This window comes from Lepidothrix coronata, unplaced genomic scaffold, assembly GCF_001604755.1.
Source record: "Lepidothrix coronata isolate B3197 unplaced genomic scaffold, Lepidothrix_coronata-1.0 Scaffold28, whole genome shotgun sequence".
NCBI classification, from domain to species: Eukaryota; Metazoa; Chordata; class Aves; order Passeriformes; family Pipridae; genus Lepidothrix; species Lepidothrix coronata.
In genome coordinates this window covers 1,184,023-1,200,788 of record NW_016690208.1, presented here as the reverse complement: position 1 = coordinate 1,200,788, position 16,766 = coordinate 1,184,023, and the positions used below count along the sequence as shown (strand labels likewise).

General features: G+C 58.7%; 4 protein-coding genes across 6 annotated transcripts in view; all 4 read right to left on the bottom strand.

Moving 5' to 3' along the window:
* ST6GALNAC6 (ST6 N-acetylgalactosaminide alpha-2,6-sialyltransferase 6) overlaps positions 1-2,572 on the bottom strand; it is a 4,096-nt gene extending 1,524 nt beyond the window's left edge. The window contains exons 1-5 of one of the 2 annotated variants that reach the window (XM_017810252.1): positions 2,490-2,572; positions 1,966-2,080; positions 1,031-1,095; positions 714-893; positions 145-542 (exon numbers count right to left, since the gene is read on the bottom strand). In XM_017810252.1, the coding sequence (XP_017665741.1) occupies positions 145-542; positions 714-893; positions 1,031-1,045 (593 nt within the window). In that variant the 5' untranslated portion in view covers positions 1,046-1,095; positions 1,966-2,080; positions 2,490-2,572. Of the gene's footprint in view, positions 1-144; positions 543-713; positions 894-1,030; positions 1,096-1,965; positions 2,081-2,231 lie in introns of both variants that reach the window. The other variant, XM_017810253.1, reaches the window with a different exon arrangement.
* Positions 2,573-3,560: 988 nt separating this feature from the next.
* On the bottom strand, positions 3,561-5,813 carry ST6GALNAC4 (ST6 N-acetylgalactosaminide alpha-2,6-sialyltransferase 4). The gene is made up of 5 exons (XM_017810412.1): positions 5,726-5,813; positions 5,279-5,449; positions 4,723-5,135; positions 4,482-4,589; positions 3,561-4,399 (listed from the first exon to the last, which is right to left on the bottom strand). The coding sequence occupies exons 1-5, from the start codon at positions 5,735-5,737 to the stop codon at positions 4,210-4,212; spliced, it is 894 nt and encodes a 297-aa protein (XP_017665901.1). The 5' UTR covers positions 5,738-5,813; the 3' UTR covers positions 3,561-4,209.
* Positions 5,814-7,816: 2,003 nt separating this feature from the next.
* Positions 7,817-9,843, bottom strand: DPM2 (dolichyl-phosphate mannosyltransferase subunit 2, regulatory). The gene is made up of 4 exons (XM_017810413.1): positions 9,757-9,843; positions 9,170-9,259; positions 8,481-8,583; positions 7,817-8,208 (listed from the first exon to the last, which is right to left on the bottom strand). Exons 1-4 carry the CDS (start codon positions 9,757-9,759, stop codon positions 8,150-8,152), a joined length of 255 nt encoding a protein of 84 aa, XP_017665902.1. The 5' UTR covers positions 9,760-9,843; the 3' UTR covers positions 7,817-8,149.
* An 810-nt stretch (positions 9,844-10,653) lies between these two features.
* Positions 10,654-16,766, bottom strand: part of FAM102A (family with sequence similarity 102 member A) — a 37,778-nt gene continuing 31,665 nt past the window's right edge. For both annotated transcript variants that reach the window (XM_017810339.1, XM_017810340.1), the window contains one exon: positions 10,654-15,916. In XM_017810339.1, coding sequence (XP_017665828.1) covers positions 15,871-15,916 — 46 coding nt within the window. In that variant the 3' untranslated portion in view covers positions 10,654-15,870. The remainder of the gene's footprint in view (positions 15,917-16,766) is intronic.

Genomic DNA, 16,766 nt, shown 5'->3' with positions numbered 1-16,766 from the left:
GGATAACGGACACCACCAGCGTCCCCAACCTGCCCTGGGGACTCCCAGCTCAGTGCTGCAGCCCATGAAGCAGCTCCAAGAGCCAGCTCTCCTTTGAGGACCTGGAGAAAGGGGGACACGGCATAGGAGGTGACTCCAAGGTACCTGTCCTTTCCTGTCTCCCCCCGAAACAGGTCATCAAACTGCTTCATGCGGCCGGGGGACACGACATAGGCCGTCATGTTGGGGAAGGAGGCACAGACGCGCTGGATGATCTTCAGGAGGCTCTTCTGCATCTTGATGGGCGGCCCCCAGAAGATGAAGATGTTCTCCGGTGTCTTGTTGACAAACTCCTGGGGCCGCTTGAGGACACGGTAGAGGCTGGAGTGGGCCACCACCCGGAAGCTGGTCTTGTTGCCCACGTCAGCCTCATAGCCCGTGGTGGGAGCGTCGTTCATGCGGATGGTGCACTCGGCCCCGTCGATGGCTGTGCCCAGGTGGGTGCCCAGGAGGTGGCTGGAGCTGGTGACAATGACGCACTGGTGGCAGTGGGCAGTCAGGGTCTGGTGAGGACAAGTGCCGTGAGCAGGTGACTTTTGGTGTCACCATGGACAGGGCATCACTGTCCCCTGCAGAGCCACCGTCCTGCTGGAGGGGACAATTTGGCTGGATGCCAGCAGAGGGACAGACCCTGTGCCCACCACCAAGGCCAGGCCCTGCCGCCCAGGTCGTACCTTGTTCCCACAGACAGGCAGGTACCCGCTTTTCACCCCCCACTTCTTGAGGTCGGGGGGCCGGCGGGCTCTGCCCCGCAGGCGGCTGTAGGGGAAGACCTCGCTCCCATTGCCAGAGCTGTAGATGATCAGCAACATAATCAGGGCAAAGAGGACCCCCAGGGCGGCGGCGCGCTGGCTCTGCGGGCAGGGGGAGAGAGTCAGCTGCTGCCCCCACCCACCCCATGGGTGTCAGCACCCACCCCGCTCCCACGGCACCTCCAGCAGGACGCTTTGCGTCCCCAGGGAGGTCCCAGGGGTGGTTCCCTGGCACTCACCGCGTTGCCACTCATGTCTTTGTGCTGGTCTCAGCGCACGGTGGTCGCTGGCGTCCCGTGAGCACCTGAAAGGCATGTGGTCACCCCCAGCACTGGCCCATGGGGATACGATACCGATCCGGTGGGGATGGAGCTGTATGTGGACCTGTTCCCAGGTCTCCTCCCTCTAAAGGGCAAGATAAACCCCTGCAATCGATTCAGGGAAGTGAAATACTGTGGGCATAGGTCAGGCAGGCTCTGGGGTGCAGAGAAGCCATGGCTTCTGCTGGCAGGATCCCTGTCTTGGGCTGGGCTCCAGGGAGGATTATCCTCTGCTGGTGGGGCTGAAACCGCTCAAAACACAGGGAGGGTCAACCTGCTGCTCGTGCAGTGAAATCCCATTAAAACAACAGCCGTGGAGGCTTGGATCAGGAGGGTACAGACGGAAATGAGACCTGCCCAACTCAGTGCATGCACAGGCTCGAATCCAGCAGAGCTGCCCAGGGCCGAAGTGTGTGGGGTGAACCCCAGAGCACCTCAGGGACCCTCTCTAATCTCCACTCGAAATGGTCTGACCCAGTTTACTTTTGTGAGCCCTGGGCAGTAAGTCCCAGCCGCTCCTGGAGCGCTTGGAGCCAAGTGGAAATTAAAAAACCCTGAAGCCTCTTTACTAATTGCACTGGAACGAAAATTATGCAACAGCCTGGGATCAACGCCTCGGGGGAGCTGAGACCTCGAAGGACTCTCAGGGCCGGTACCGGTGCCCGGGAAGGTGCCAGCCTGCCCGGTGAGCCCAGGCCATGTGATGCTGGGGGAGATGCTGGGGGGCTTCGCCGTGCAGGGGCTGGGGAGGCTGTGGGACCCCCACTCCCGGACCGCACCTCTCTCCCTCCATAACTCTGGGGCCATGGGGGACCCCTCGGAGGGGACCGCACGGCGGGACCCCTCGGCCTTACCTGGCGGGGGCTCTCATGGGGGGTCCGTCACCTCCTGCGCCCCGCGGGCGGCGGGGGCTGCCCGGCCCCTCCGGCGGGCTCGGCCATGGCGGGGCCCGGGGCTCACATCGCCGCTCTGCGGGAAAGGGCTGCTCCAGACCCGACCCCCTTCCCCCGCCGGGGGTCCCCCAGCCCCGGATGCGAACCCCGAGGGTCCCTCAGCCCCGGATGCGAATTCCCCCCCGTTCCCCAGGAAGGGGAAAACCCGTCCGGCTCCGGGCGCGAACCTCCCGCCGCTCCCACGTCCGAGACCTCCTCCCCCTCCTCGGGGTGCAGCCCTCCCGTCCCCGGCAGCGGCGACACGGCGGGAGCCGGACCTTCCCACCCCTCCATCCCCCGCGCACCGGTCCCGGGGCGGGGGCCGCTCCCCCGCCGGACACGGCGAATTCCGCCCCTGCACCGGCTGAACGGGCCCGGAGGGGACGCGCGGGGTGCACCGACCGCTCTGCCCGCCCCGCAGTGCGCTGCGATACCGCTGCCGGTACCGATATCGATATCGCCGCCGATAACGATATCGCCGCTGCTGCCTCCCAGGCCGGGTCCTAGCGCCGCCTTCCCGCGATGGGGGCGCCGCCGGGTCCTAGTGCCGCCCTCCCGGGATAGGGAGAGCCACGGGGTCCTAGTGCCGCCCTCCCGGGATAGGGAGAGCCACGGGGTCCTAGTGCCGCCCTCCCGGGATAGGGACTGCCCGGGGATGCCAGTGCCGCCCCCCCCGCTCCAGACCCCGACAGGGCAGGGGATGCCCCCTTGCCCTGCCCGCCCCCGGTGCGAGGATGGGGCCAGCCCTGCCCGGCAGCGCCAGGAGCAGCTCGCAGCGCCTGACCCAGCACATTGCTGGAATGCCGCGGCCTCCCCCGCGCTGGCTGGGCAGAGCAGGACCCCTCTCTCAAGGGTTTCGTGGGGCAGGGAAGGAGCTCCACCGCTGGCACGTGCATCCCTGGTGCCTGTCCAGGGGGATTCTGGCTCTGCTGTGCCAGTGATGCCCTGCCCTGCATGGGGCTGTGACAACTGAGGTATGAGGAAAAGCTGTAGTAGCTGGGGTATGAGGAAAATAGCTCCACGGGCTCCTCTGCTACACTCCCTGTGAGAAACTGCCCTGGCAGCATTTCCAGAAGTTCCCAGACCATTCACTCCTCACTGCACCCCAGCACCTCTGCCTCTCCTCTCTCCCCTGGCCCCCCAGACCTGTGGCACTTATGAGCTCAAAAAGCTGCTATGGGTTCAGGGCCACAAAAGTGCCTGTGGCATGTCCCATCTCTCCAGGGACACAGGAGCTGGCAGTGTCCTGCCTGCAGCCCAGCAGTGCTGAGCCCTGTGAGGCCAAGGATCAGCCCAGACCCAGCACCCATCCTGTGGAGATGCAGCTGCTGGTTCCCAAATAACCTCGACTGCTTTCAGCACCCTCTTCCATGCTCAGGCTCAGCTCTACCCCCTCGTCACCTCCCCCTTATTTATAGCCTGGCAGTGGAGCTGGGCACCAGCAGCCCTGTGATCAGCTGTTGTCTCCCCTGTCCCCACGTTCCGCAGCCACAAAGGGGCACAACACGGGGCACCACTGAATTAAAAACACTTTTAATCGCCACGTTTGCTTTGGTCTGAATCCAAGGGCACTTGTGACAAGGCAATTCGGAGTCCCCAGGGCATATGTGGCTCGAGGGCTTCCCAGCTGGAGGGATGCAGGGGGCTCCAGGGACCTGCCCAGGCACTGAGCAGCAGAAGGCAGCAGGATGAGGGAGCCTGAATCCGGCTCCCTGCACTGGGTTTCAGGGCACAAGTGGGACAAGGACCATAGCAGAGCTTCACCCCTGAGAGAGGCATCACTATGTGGCCCTGGCAGGGTTGAGCTCTCCTGCCCCTTGTCCTGCTGGAGCCCAGCAGGGTGAGCGTATAATCCTGCATTAAATATTCTTCCTAGAAGAGTGGGTGGAAAACCTTCATGGTCATCCTGGGTCCATACAGGCAGACGTCCGGAGCTGACGGGGCTCCACGGGTCCAGCTCACACACCCCATGCCCCGACATGGGGGGTCCCAGCCCACCCACCAGCTGGGGGAACAGGCCCTGCTGCTGCAGAGGTGGAGACTCCCTGCTCCAGGGCTTGGCAAAAGGCATTCAACTGTGGCACTGGCAGAGCCAAGACACGCTGGTGCAGGATGAGAACTGCCCCGCCGCCGGGGTCCCTGCTGCCTCACCTCGTGGCTGGCGCCCTACCCGCCCGCCCAGGATGGGTGGGTGAAGACTATGTTCCTCCTCTTGGCCCAGCGGGAGAAGATGGCCTTCTCAGTGATGAAGCGGTGCCCGGCGCGCCGGGCGCGCTCATGCATCAGGTACATCTTGCACTCGTCCAGCCGGCCCTTCTCGAAGTAGTGGTACGGCACACTCGAGTGGTTCTTCTCCCTGGCAGGAGGGCATGGGGTGGGTGTAGGACTTGGGGGGACACCAGACCACCCCCTGCCTGCCCCCGCAGCCCCCCACGCACCTGCAGTAGCTGTCGCTGACCATGCCGAAGACACGGATCTGCTCACACAGCTCCATGGCCAGGATCATAGTGAACCAGCCCGTGCTCAGGAAGGAGCCGGATTTCATCCTGTGAAGAACCATGGCTGCGCTGGAGCGGGTGGCACAGTGCTGCCAGCCTGGCTGGGCTATGGGTGCCCAGTGTGGGGGGAACGGGTGCCACCCCAGGGGAACCGACGGGGCCCCTCAGGTGCCAGTGGTACCTGTTCTTCCCTGTCTCGTTCTGGAAGATGTTGTCACAGTATGTCATCTTCTCCTCAGTCAAGGTGTAGATCTGCAGCTGGGGGTATGTCTGTGTCATCTTCAGCAGTGCCTGGTAGGTTGAGCCCATCTTCTCCCTGTTCAACTTCTTTGCTGGCCCCCAGATGATGTAGAGGGTCTCCTGGGACTGCTGGAAGAAGTAGGGCTGGTTCCTCAGCAGCAACGGGACGCTGGTGTGCGAGACCACGCGGATGGTGTTCCGTGCCCCCACATCCTCCTCGTAGCCGGCGGTGGGGGCGTGGTTCATGCGCAGGACACATTCCTGCTCATCGATGGCCTGTCCCAGGTGAGAGCCCAGCATCTGCCCCGAGCTGGACACGACGGCGCAGTGGCGGCACAGCGCTCGCTCCAGCGGCTGTGGGGAGATGCACCGTCAGCTCCCCCTTCCCTCCCGCAGCGGCTGGACACACCACAGCCCCTGTCTGCCCTTCCCTAAGGAAGGGGAAACTGAGGCACAGGTGGGTCAAGCTGCCCCAGCGCTGCCCCATCCCCGCGCACCTTCCCGTCGGGAACGCGGCTATATCCCTGGAAGCTGCGGAGAGTGGATGCCGCGGGGCTGCCCTGCTGCCCCGGGGCCTGGCAGCAGGGCCGCGGGCGGGCGAGGGAGGACAGCAGGATGTACAGCACCGCCACCACCGCTGCGCACACCAGCGTGAGGAAGAGCCGGACCTGGAAGCACAGAGGGGAGGTTTCTCCGGGCCTGGCCACGTGCACCGGCCGGTGGCCCCGCGGCCATGCGGGGGGCAGCCCCTCGGAGGGGGTGCCAGGCTCGGCTCGCTTCCTGCAGCGGCGATGCCCGCACACCCCACGGGCTCCGCGCCGCCCACGGGCTCCGGCAGCTGCGGGCTCAGCCCCCCACCTCGGCATCGCTTTCGGGGCGAGCGGCCGCCCGGATGCTGGGGGAGTTGCACCGGCCCCTCGTCCCCCGTCCCTGCGGATACTCACCAGCGTCTTCATCCTCGAGGGGTTGGCGGGTCACCGGGCAGGGTCCGGGGGTCTCCCGGAGGGTGGGGGCTCGCACCCTGCATGTGGAGCGGGCTCAGCAGCGGTATCCCCGGGTGGGGAAGATCCCCGGGGGAATCCACCTCCACCCTGTCCCCAACGCCTCTGTGTCCCCCCCCATTCCTCGTGTTGGGACCCCCCTGGGGCCGGAACCGGGACCCCCCCACGCCCCCTCATGCCCCGGATCCCCCCAGTTGTCCAGTTCCTCCCGGGCCTCCGCGGGTGCCGCCCCGCCGGGCAGGGCTCTGGGCCAGGACGTCCCCCCGCAGCGGCGCCCCCGGTGCGGGCCCCACTCACCGCGCCGGGACCCCCCACGGACGCCGCCGGCGGGTCCCGCATCCCGGCCGGGCGGGGACCCGGTCTGGGGCTGGCGGGCCGTGGCGGGGCGGAGCCGAGCGGGCACTGCCGGGACCGGCACCGCTTCCGACCGCCCCGCCCCGCGGCCCGGCTGCTCCGGGGACGCGCCGACTGTGTACCCCGGTACCGATCCCCGCCTCTCCTTACCGTGCGCCCCGGACCGCCCCCCCCCATGTCTCTGCCCCCACTCCTGCTCTGCCCTCTCAGGCTCCACTCCCGCCCGGGGGTCCCTGCAGCCCCCCTGTCCCCAGCTCCTCTCAGCTCCGTGCACCACCGGCTCCCAACCACGCCGGACCCTGGTGAGCCCAGGGAGCACAAGGATCCGGAATAGCTCAGGAGCGGGGCCGAAGCAGGTGACCCCTCGGTTCCCCGGGCCCCATCTGATGGCCCTGGGGGGCCCCTGTCACCTACAGCCCCTCTTGCCACAGTCAAACCACACTGTACCCAAGAGATATGTCCCCAGAGTGAGCTGCAGCCAGCCCAGGATGGGATACTGGGCTTTAATTTCTCCCACTGCTGATAAAGAAACGTGAGATGTAACCTTGAAACTGCTCCTGACTCTGTCCTGCACAGGCCTGGACTGGGAGGAAGAAAGGACACTGACAGGGACACCACAGGGCTTCTGCACAGGAAGCAGTGCCAGGGGGAGGAGACATGTGGAGCTCTTTGGTCACCACTGAATTCCTCCCCCTTTTGCCTCCCCCTGCCCCAGCCCAAACCCACCCAAGCCCCCCCTGCCAATGGGTGAGGGGCTGGGAAGGACAATGAGGGGTTCCTCATCAGGAGGAGCAGGAAAGGAGAATGAAGGGATGAGGATTCAGCCTCAGGGAGGCAAGAGCAACAGCCTGGCACAGCCAGGTAGCCTCTGCAAGAGCTGGAAACAAACCTCCAGCCAGAGCCTCACCTGTGAACCACCCAGTGACTCCTGCAGCCAGGTTCAGCTCAAGACCTGTGGCACCCCAGCCACCGGCATCACCCCCTGGCAGGATGGGAGACAGGATACGCTGCTCTCCAGAAATAGGAATTTCTGTACATGCAAGAAGGGTCAGAGCACCCCAAACCTGCTCCCAGCACAAGGCTGGGTACACCTGGCCTGGCCTGGGCCAGCTTCTCTCTGGTGTTTCCCTGCCTGACCCCACCAGCAGGGCCTTACCAGCAGGGTGCCGGGCACTGCCAGGATCATGCAGTTGAACCCATCCTGTGGTATCCCTTGGCACGGGCAGAGGACAGGGACTAAGACCTTGCAGACCTTTATTGAGGGTGATCCTGCTCACTGTGGTCCAGGGGAGCTGCCAGGGGAGGAAATCGCACGGGGGAAGGACGGTGCCACCATACCTGCCTGCTCATCCCCATCCCCACATGGAGCCTTGTCCAGGGCAGGAACCCAGCCAGCACTGACAGCTGTGATGGGAACTACACCCAAACAATTCCCTGTGATCCAGGACATCTCCTTGCCACTCTCTCAGCCAGGTGACTGCAGGAGGGGATGCACAGGGCAGCGCTGTCCCTGCATCCTCTGCACACCCGGCCTCACGGGGGTCCCTCTTCTGAAAGGCAAGAGCCCCCAGCACCATGATTAGCCCTGCCAGAAGCAAATGGAGAACACAAACCTGCCCTTCCCAAGCCCAAAGTCTCATTTCTTTCCTCTCAAATTTGAATCCAAAAACCCCCACAAACTGTATGTAAACGTTTAAAAAATCTGAGAAGGAACAAACTACTGGGCAGGGCCAGAGCAGAGGGGAAGGAGTGTCCAGAGGCTGGGCAGGGCAGCCCCAGCTGTGGAGCAGGTCCCTCAGCAGGGCTCTGGTCCCTCTCTTGATGAGCTTTGGATGAGTCCTGCTTCCCTTTGGTCAGTAAGTTGTAAACTACAGGTGGTTTAGTCTCTGCTGGAAAGAACGTGGGAGCAGCTTGGGTGCCCTGGAGGAGGCGTCTGCCCAGAGCTGCGGGAAAAGTCTTTTCCTGGCTACGATGCCACAGGGTGGGCACCTTCTCCTCATCTCAGCCGGGCCTTCAGTCTGATTTCTTGGCAGCTTTCCTGCTCTTCCACATCACGATCACTATAAAAACACCTGCCATGAGAGAGAGAGAACAGATTGAGCCAGAAAATTTGTAATTCCAGGCACTTCTGGTAGTGAGAAACAGAGCCTCAGCTGAGAGAGCAAGAAAATTCCACTGCCCAGAGGTTCAAACAGTCAGAGTCACACACAAACACACCCCTGAGTCCCTGTGCCAGGCTAAACTGTGGCAGCAGCCAGAGTGTCACACATTAGCTAAGCCCCAAGCAACCCTCTTCTCTCTTCCTAATTTAGAAGTTTCTAATTAGAACAGAAATAACTCTCACCTATAAATAGCACCAGCAGCAGCCCAGCCACCACGGGGATGATAACTGCGTATTCCCGGGGCAGGAAGTACTGGTGGATCCCATGGTTGTTGTCGATGAAGGGCTGCAGGGACAGAGAGGGCAGTCAGCAGGTGGGCACAACACCAGGGTATGTCCCCAGCACCTGCAACCTTGAGATTTTGGGAGCAGGACGGAAATATCAGTGTGAGGTGGCTAAAAACAGGGTGCTCCAACCCACACGTGGCTCTGTCAGTGCTGTAGGGGCTGCAGTGGGTGGGCAGTAAAGGCTCTGGCCTTCAGAGGACAACGAGGTGGGGCTACCAGGGCTGGCACAGGGGGTCCCACGGCCCTGGGGGCTCGGGATGGGGAGAACTGCTGATGCAGAGCACAGCAAATCCCCTGTCTCTCTGCCCTGCAGAAGGGAGCAGCTGACAATGGCTCTGCTCCGTGCTGATCCCGCCAGGATCCATCAGTGGAAGGCTCTGGACACTAGAGAGCAGTGTGAGGATTCCCACATAGCAGTGAACGCATCTACAGCTCCGGGACTGCCGGGAGCCCCGACAGGGCTCCAGGATTGCCAGGAACACTGACACGGCTCCAGGACTGCCAGGAGCACTGACACAGCTCCAGGCCAGGGAAACACCTGAGTGTGGAGTGACTGTGATATAATGTCCAGAGGAGACCCGTACCAGCACGATGATCCAGAGGGTGTAGTAAACAAACAGGATGAGGCTGAAGGCGACCAAACCGAACCCAACCAGCTGGTCCGTCGCTGTGGCCTGCGAAGGGAGAGAGGGAGTTAGAGCGGGATCGGGACGGCAGCGCCTGTGCAGGAGCCGCCGACGGCACCTGACCTTTGTTATGTCACCAGGGGGCCGGGACACCGCGGGGATGGGACATCCAGGGGATGGGACATCCAGGGGATGGGACACCGTGGGGCCGGGGCCGCTACGGCAGGACAACCCAGCGGGGGCTGCAGGGGCCGCCCGGCCCCTGTAACTGGGAGTCTCCCGAGCCAGCTCACACTCCGCATCTTCGTCCCAGGCCACCCAAGCACCGACTCCGCTGGCCTCGGGAGGCGGCCGAGCCCGGGCTCTCTGCGGGGGCGGCAGCCATGGGGACCCCGCGCAGGCTTCCGGCCACGAATCAGCTCAAGCCCCCCGTGGTCCCGCGCCAAGCAGGGAGGGTGTGGGCGCGGGAGGAGCCCCGCGTGTGGGCGGAGGAGCCCCGGGGTGCCGATCCCCCCTCACGCCGCCGCAGCCCTGCCCGCACTCACCATGGCGCCCCGGCCGCTCCTCGCCGGCACCGCCCCTTCCGGAGCGCCCACCAATCAGCGCGCGGTCCGACAGCCCCGCCCGTCCCGCGCTCGGCGGTGACCAATCGGCTTGGGTGGCGATTTGGGGGCGCGCGGCGCTGGGGGCGCGCGGAAGGGGCGGGGCGTGTGGGAGGCCCCGCCCCCGCTCCATCACCCCCAAATCCAGGGAACGCCTCCAAATCCAGGGAAAAGCGAGACCCGGCAGCCGAGGGACACAAGGGATGGGATCGGCTGCCTTCCCTACCCGAAAACGAGGGAAAGGGGAAGACCCTGCTCGGGACTCAAAAGGTGCAGCTGAGGGTTTGGGCAGGTGCAAAAGGCAAAGCTAAAGCCCTTTCCTGGCAGGGGCCCTGGTCCCTTCCAGCCTTGTCCAACATCAGCAGTATCTGGGCACTGAAGTTGGCTCGCCCTCCTTTAGGGGGATGGCCAGCCTGTGGTGGCAGAGGGGCTGCTCTGGCACAAGCACCGAAAACCCAGAGAATTCCACTCAGTTTCCTGGAGCCTGTGGGGCTGTGGTTCCTTCCCCCGGGCCAGCCTGGGAGCAGAGCAGGACAGGGGAGATCGAACAGAACCTGGCTGGGAGATGGCATTCAGGAACAAGGGACACTTGCTGGCAACTCGGCCAGGTCACCTTTCCCTGGGATTGCTGCTTCCACGGGACTAGAGCTGTGCTGCCAGCTCCCCTCTCCATCTGCAGAGAAGGGCTGGCAGGGATCTCTGCTCCCAGCTGCCAAAGCAATCCTAGAAGGCAAAGCCAAATCCTATTCCAAGCCCCAGCATGCCCTTCTCAACCTCCTGCTTCCTCAGCAGACATTTAAATGCATTTAAAAACAAGAAACAGAGCAAGGACAATCAGTGTGAAGTACCAAAAACCTTTATTTTTTTTCCCCCCAAAACCATAACAACATTTGACATTATATTGATTTCCTCATATATTTGTTATTTCTCTACGTTAGGAACCAGATACAGAAAATACAAACACGATCTGTTGAATCAAAGACGGCACAGCATTCCGTTAGAAAAAAAGAAACAAAAAAACTAGAGGAGCAAGATAAAAATGGTGAAAAATAGTCATTCCCTCCAGCCCAAACTTTCCAAGAATCATCATCAAAATAGAGCAGTGGAAGTAGCTTCTCTTTCTAAACTCACTTCTGCTTTAAGAAAAAAGTTAGATTCATCTTTAGATTTCAAAGTAAAAAAAATGTTAAACTATCTTTTCAAGCAATTTTGGAAGTTTGCATAGACCCATTCCCTTTCCAAAAATATCAGCCATCTCTCTTATAGAATCTGATACAAATTGAGTGCGCGCCTCAGCCGAAGGTCACCGAGCTCAATTCACTTTCAAGAAAATAAAACACCATCTCCCCCTTCTTTTCCCCCCCTTCCCCCACAAAAATATGGGCTCTCTCAAACTCCTTGTGTTTGAGGCAGGTCACGAGGCTCAGCCGCACCTCTCGCTCGGAGCTTCACCCAAATTCCTTTTCATTTCCCAGGTTTCCACGTCCCCCACGGGGCGGGGGCGACTGTGGAGGGCAGTGGGCTTGGATGGCATGGGGTGGGGGGGCTGATGAACACGGCTCTCAGGAGGGGAGTGGGGGGGGGAATTCTGCACTCATCAACCCCCCCACACAGTGAGGAAGTGGCTTTTCAAAGGACAAACAGCTGCGACCAGGCAGTGTTTGTAGGAACCTGTCCCTGGGGACTGGCCTTGTCCACAGGGCGCAGTCACCAGAGCAAGAACTCAGCTAGAGACCAGGTGGGGCAGCAGGGATGGGGCAGGAGGGGCAGAGGGGGGTCTGCAGCCCCCAGGTAAGGCAGTGAGGGGAGGGGGCCCCTCGCCAGGAGGGGTTTATCCGAGGTGCTCTAGCGTACCTGGAGTGAGGTTTTCCCAGAGGATCCCGGCAGCGGTGCAGAGCCCAGCTGCACTGCCACCGGTTTAAAAAGAAAACAGCAATGACAAAATAAATAAAAAAAAAAAAAGTCAACCCCTCCTATTCAGATGAGAATGAAATACCTATTTCTTCAGGTCTTGGCCTGGTTCGGAACCCTCTAAAAACTGAAGCAAACGTTTAAAAGGGCTTGTTAACTTTCTGCAGGGGGCGAAGTGATGTGGCAATGAGGGGGGAGGGAGAAATCACACGCCTGCTGCCCATCACTCCGATGGTCAGGACAGCATGAGGCCCCTGCTTAAGGTGCTGACCATACAGAAGATGATGGAGGAGCAACATCCTTCTCCCCCTTTTTCCAATCACAATTTCCAATTGAAACCCATCTCCTTCACTAAGTCATGGCTAAGCCTATTCTTTTGGACATTCACTCAGTTTTATATCGGTTTTAAAAAAAGAAAAGTTAGTAAAAAAGTTACATTGAATTTCCTAACACTTTGCAATGGGCTTCCACCAGCTAAAGGTCCAGAAACTGGGAGAGCAGAGCCCACACATTTTGCCTGGCCCCCCAGACTGGAGCAGAGAGCCAGCTCTGCCCTCCAGAGCCAGCCAGGCATGAGCAGCCCTGCTCATCAGCATCAGAGACCCAGGGGATGCAGAGTCTTGCCAATAAGGTCCTTTTACTTGTTTAAGCCACCTCTGAATCCCCTGAGAAGGGGAACAATGTGGGGAAGAACATCCCCCCCCCCTCAGTCCCCCTGAAATAAAATATCAGTGAAACAATAATGCAGTCAAAAAAAACACCAGCCTGCTGGGTTTATATTAAAAAAAAAAATCCATAAACTTCACAACAAAAAAAAAAAAAAAAAAAAAAAAAAAAAAAGAGAAAAACCCAAAGGAAACTAGCCAGCGGTTTGGGTCTGGAAACTGATTCACTTCTTAAATGTTCAAAGTCCAACAAGGAACAGGCGGCAGTGATGCCACAAGGAAAAAAGTGCTCACGAGACGCAGCTTCCCGAGGCAGCGGAGAGTGTGTGGGACCAGTGACCCCATGGCCACCACCACCTCGGATGCCCATGGCCAGCCAGGGACCACCGGGCATTGCTCATGCAGCAGGAGCACTGCGTGGGATCTAGAAATAGGAACAGACTGCTCTCCCTCCCTCGGGGTCTGCTCTGGGTGCTCCAGCCCTTGCCAGGCTGGATGACCAGGACTGCTTTCTCATCCAGAATCAGGGGTAGGAGAGCTAAAAAGCCACATAAAGACCAGGATCTGTGGAGTCAATAATAACACAGAGACAAGGAAGAGATATCCTATGAGACACAGCCATCAAAAATGCAAGCAGTGATGTGCCAAGCCAGGGGAAGAGAAGCCAAAGATGTGCCCCAGGTTGGCCACAGCGACGCGATGGAGCAGGTTATGCCTCTGCCAGCCTGGGGAGATGAGACCAGCTTTCCAAAAAGCTCAACTGCTTCTCCTCTTGCTTTGCTGGGAAGAGATTCCTCCCTCTGCCTCACTGGGGATTTCGTGACAGGCCGAGCTGCCAGTGTCTCGGAGCAGCCGATTCCTGCCAGTGGAGGCCAGAAGAATGCCCTGGGATCCCAACTGCTCTGACAGTGACTGTCATTGTTTTTCATGGGAACAGAAGCAAAGCAGCAGAAGTGAGCTGTGTTTTGGCCTCTTTCCTGGCTTATGTTTGCTCCTTTCAAGTCCCAGTTGGATCTGATTTCCCTGAGGGGCTTCACTGGCCCCCGGGGAGCAGCAGGGGCTCTGTGCTGACCCTCAGCTCTGCACAGCCATCCACAGACAGGGCAGGAACACCCACTGCTGTCTGAGCCTCCTGCCCTCACCCTGACCTGAGCAGAGGGTCAGGCCAGGCCTGGCTTTCTGGCAGAGCCCCAGGGAGAGAGAAAAGCAAGCAGTTCTCTCCTTCCTGCAGACACGCAGCACCCCAGGAACAGGGCAGGATGCTCAGCAGTCTGCTGGCAAGTGCCAAACCTACCCCGGCTGAATGAAGAAGGGCTCACCACTAAAAACCACCAGCAAGTGTGAAAGAGCTTTTGTTCTAAACAGACTCAAGATTCAACACTTTTCCCCTACATTAAAGCAAACCAAGGTGTTGGCTGTACCCTCTTCTTACCCTAGTCCAAATTAACTTTCCTTTGAAGGGAAAGGGTGAAAAAGATGCATATCCTATATGTGGTCTGACCAAATACAAAAAGAAACCTCTTAACTCGAAGAGAGAAACTATCAAAACAGACTAAGCAGCTGTATAGCCTTGCCATACTGCTGAGCACCCATGCACTCCCCATGCAGCATCCTTAACTAGAAGGGTGAAAAAAAAAAAGATAAATCAAGGCCCTTTCATTCCTTGTTTCTCATTCTGCCAAATTCCCTTTTCCAGTAGCTCATCTGCATGCGTTCTGGCCACAGAGACCACAATTAATCCTTTTTCGTTTTTTTCTCCTTTAAGAAAAAAAAAAAAGGGCTTTAAAACAACTAAGAATTTGAATGACAATGTGATCAGTTGCAAGTCTTTCCTTGCTGAGCAGGATGAGTGTGTGTCTGTACCTGTGCACACACACACACACACACGTGTGTGTGTCAGAGGAGGGCACATCCCAGCCAAGCCCAGGAGCGTGGAATTGCTCCGAGGGCACGGCTGTCGAGTGCTACCACAGTACACTGGCAAAAGAGGAATGGGCACTACACAGAAATAGCTTATCAGCTGAGAGGCTCTGTACAGGAAGGGCTGCAAGCACAGCCTGCTGCCGGCCCACGGCGGAGGCTGCGCGGATCCTCGCCGGCAATTCGGCTGCCAGGAGGATCTCCAAGTGGGAGCTGAAAGGGAGACACATCTCAGCCACACACTGCTAGGAAAAGAGGCAGCTAAAGTGTTGAACAACTGCAGAAACCAAACCCAAAGAAGAGCAATTGAAAGATCAACCAGAGAACAGTTTGAAGCCTTGTCAGAAGAGTTCACTCGCCACGGAGCAGGTAAGAACAGCTGCTGTGGCTAATGCAGCAGCAAACACCCATTCTACCCTTGAAGGCAGAGACAGTGGCTTCTCCCTAGCCCCAGAAGGAACCAGCTCAGACACAGATCTCTGCTGACAAGGCAAGAAAAGCCAACCAACACCAAATCCCTTGCTGGCCCAGACCAAGAGAGGCAATCGACATCACCACCACAACAGAGAGACCACTGCAGTCAACTGCACCCTGCTCTGGCCCAGGGGAGGGCTGTCAGAGAACCATATTCTTTTCACAGTCCAAGAAGGGCAGTTCCCTTCCTGAGCCAAAAAAACAAAAAAAGAGAGGCTTTGTATTCCAAGCTCCAACAGTACTATTTGCTGAATCAGTCCAGCAAACATGGATTATGCTCCTGGAATAGCGAGTAGAAGCCTCCTCCAGGTAAAATTTGTAATCTCTAAAGTGCTCCTGCTAATGCTAGTTGATGACCACTCCCTTCCATGCCCAGCAGTGGAAGGGCTACTGCAGTCAGTGGTGTGATGAGCACTCGCATTTAACCGTTCACCAACTCCCAGCTGGATTGCGGAATTTTTCTGAAATGCACTTTTGGGAAATATTTCCTATGAGAAAATGATGTTTGGGGATGTGAGGGTAGGAAGGTGAGGTGTACACCACAGCATACCTTGTTCAGTAAAACCATTGCCTTGGGAGGTGATGTTCCCTTGCAGAGTCAATGGAATAAAGCATCCTGCAAGTGGCCATGTCACCGCGCCCCCAACGAGCAGCTCTGGGTTTGGTTAGAATGGCTTCCCCCTCCCCCAGTGGTTTGAAGAGTTCACAGTGGTATAACCCAATGTTTTGGGGAGACAGAAGCTGAGAAGTTCCCCGCTGCAAGTGAATGGGTGGAGTGAGGGATGCACATGAGCAACATCCTCCAGGACTAGCCCAAGGATAAGCCCCACAGACACCTTGCATCTCAGCAGGAACAGGGGGAAGGCAGGCACTGGAAGGACCAGGAAGCAGAGAAGGACAATGCCAATGCAGGGAAAGTGCATGTTCTGGAGTGGTCTTGGAGTAGTTCTGCAGTGCAAATGTATGGGGAGGGGCATGGAGAAATCCCTTCTGGAATGCTGCATGAAGAGAGGTAAAGGTTGGCATCCATGTGGCAGCGGACTGGGTAGGGGGCCTGTGTCCAGCAGCTCTACCCTGTTCTTCACATTTAGTGGGTTTCGATCACCACTGGCTCGTAAACTCCAGACGAGACCCTGGGGAGGCAGAGGGGGAGAAGAGGAGGGAGGCAGGTTATTTTCCGCAGTCACTTCGAGCAAGCAAGTTCCGATTCAGAGCTCTCCACTCACAAACACCGTCCTCTAACCCCACACAAAACACTGCAAATCACGAGTCAGCCTGGCTGGAAGTCAGCCCTCGTAACACCGAGCAGACAGAGACGTGGCAAGCCAAGACTAGAGAGCTGGAGAGAGCTGGGTGTAACACGTGAACCCTTCCAAAGGACAGAGGAAAGGGGGGAGTATCCCATCCTGCACAAAGAGCCTGCATTCCTGGCTTTGCTGTGCTCCCAGTTCTGCCACCAACTTGACACATCTTTGTATTAACATTATTGCCGTTTTTTTTTTTGTTCGACTCAAAAGGTGCAATAAAGGCTCAAAGGCAACTGGCCGAGGCATTGTACTAAGAGCTATTGTGGCGAGAAAAAGTTTTATTGCTTCAAGAGTCTTTCACGAGAGGACAAGCCCTCCACGATTATGGAGGAGGCAGGGAAAAGGGACAATAAGAGGCAGGGACAAGGGACAATAAGCCAGGCTGCCGCCGCAGTTTTGCTGCAGGCCAGCAGGAGGCAAAGCTCCCTCCTTCAGGAGCAAACGGGAACCAGCCTCTACCATTTTGTCCTTTCACTCCTTACTTCTGTTCCTGGGTCTAACAATTAGAATCCCATTATCCCTCTGAGCTCCTGCTGAGAACTACATTCATACTCCAGGGCAGCTGTAGCCTGCCTCCAAAGGGATCTCAGGGGCGTTAATGTGGGAATAAAGCCACCATGTAGCACGTGATATTTAGAAATCTCTCCTGCAGCAAAAGGTGGAAGTTTCCTGGGTA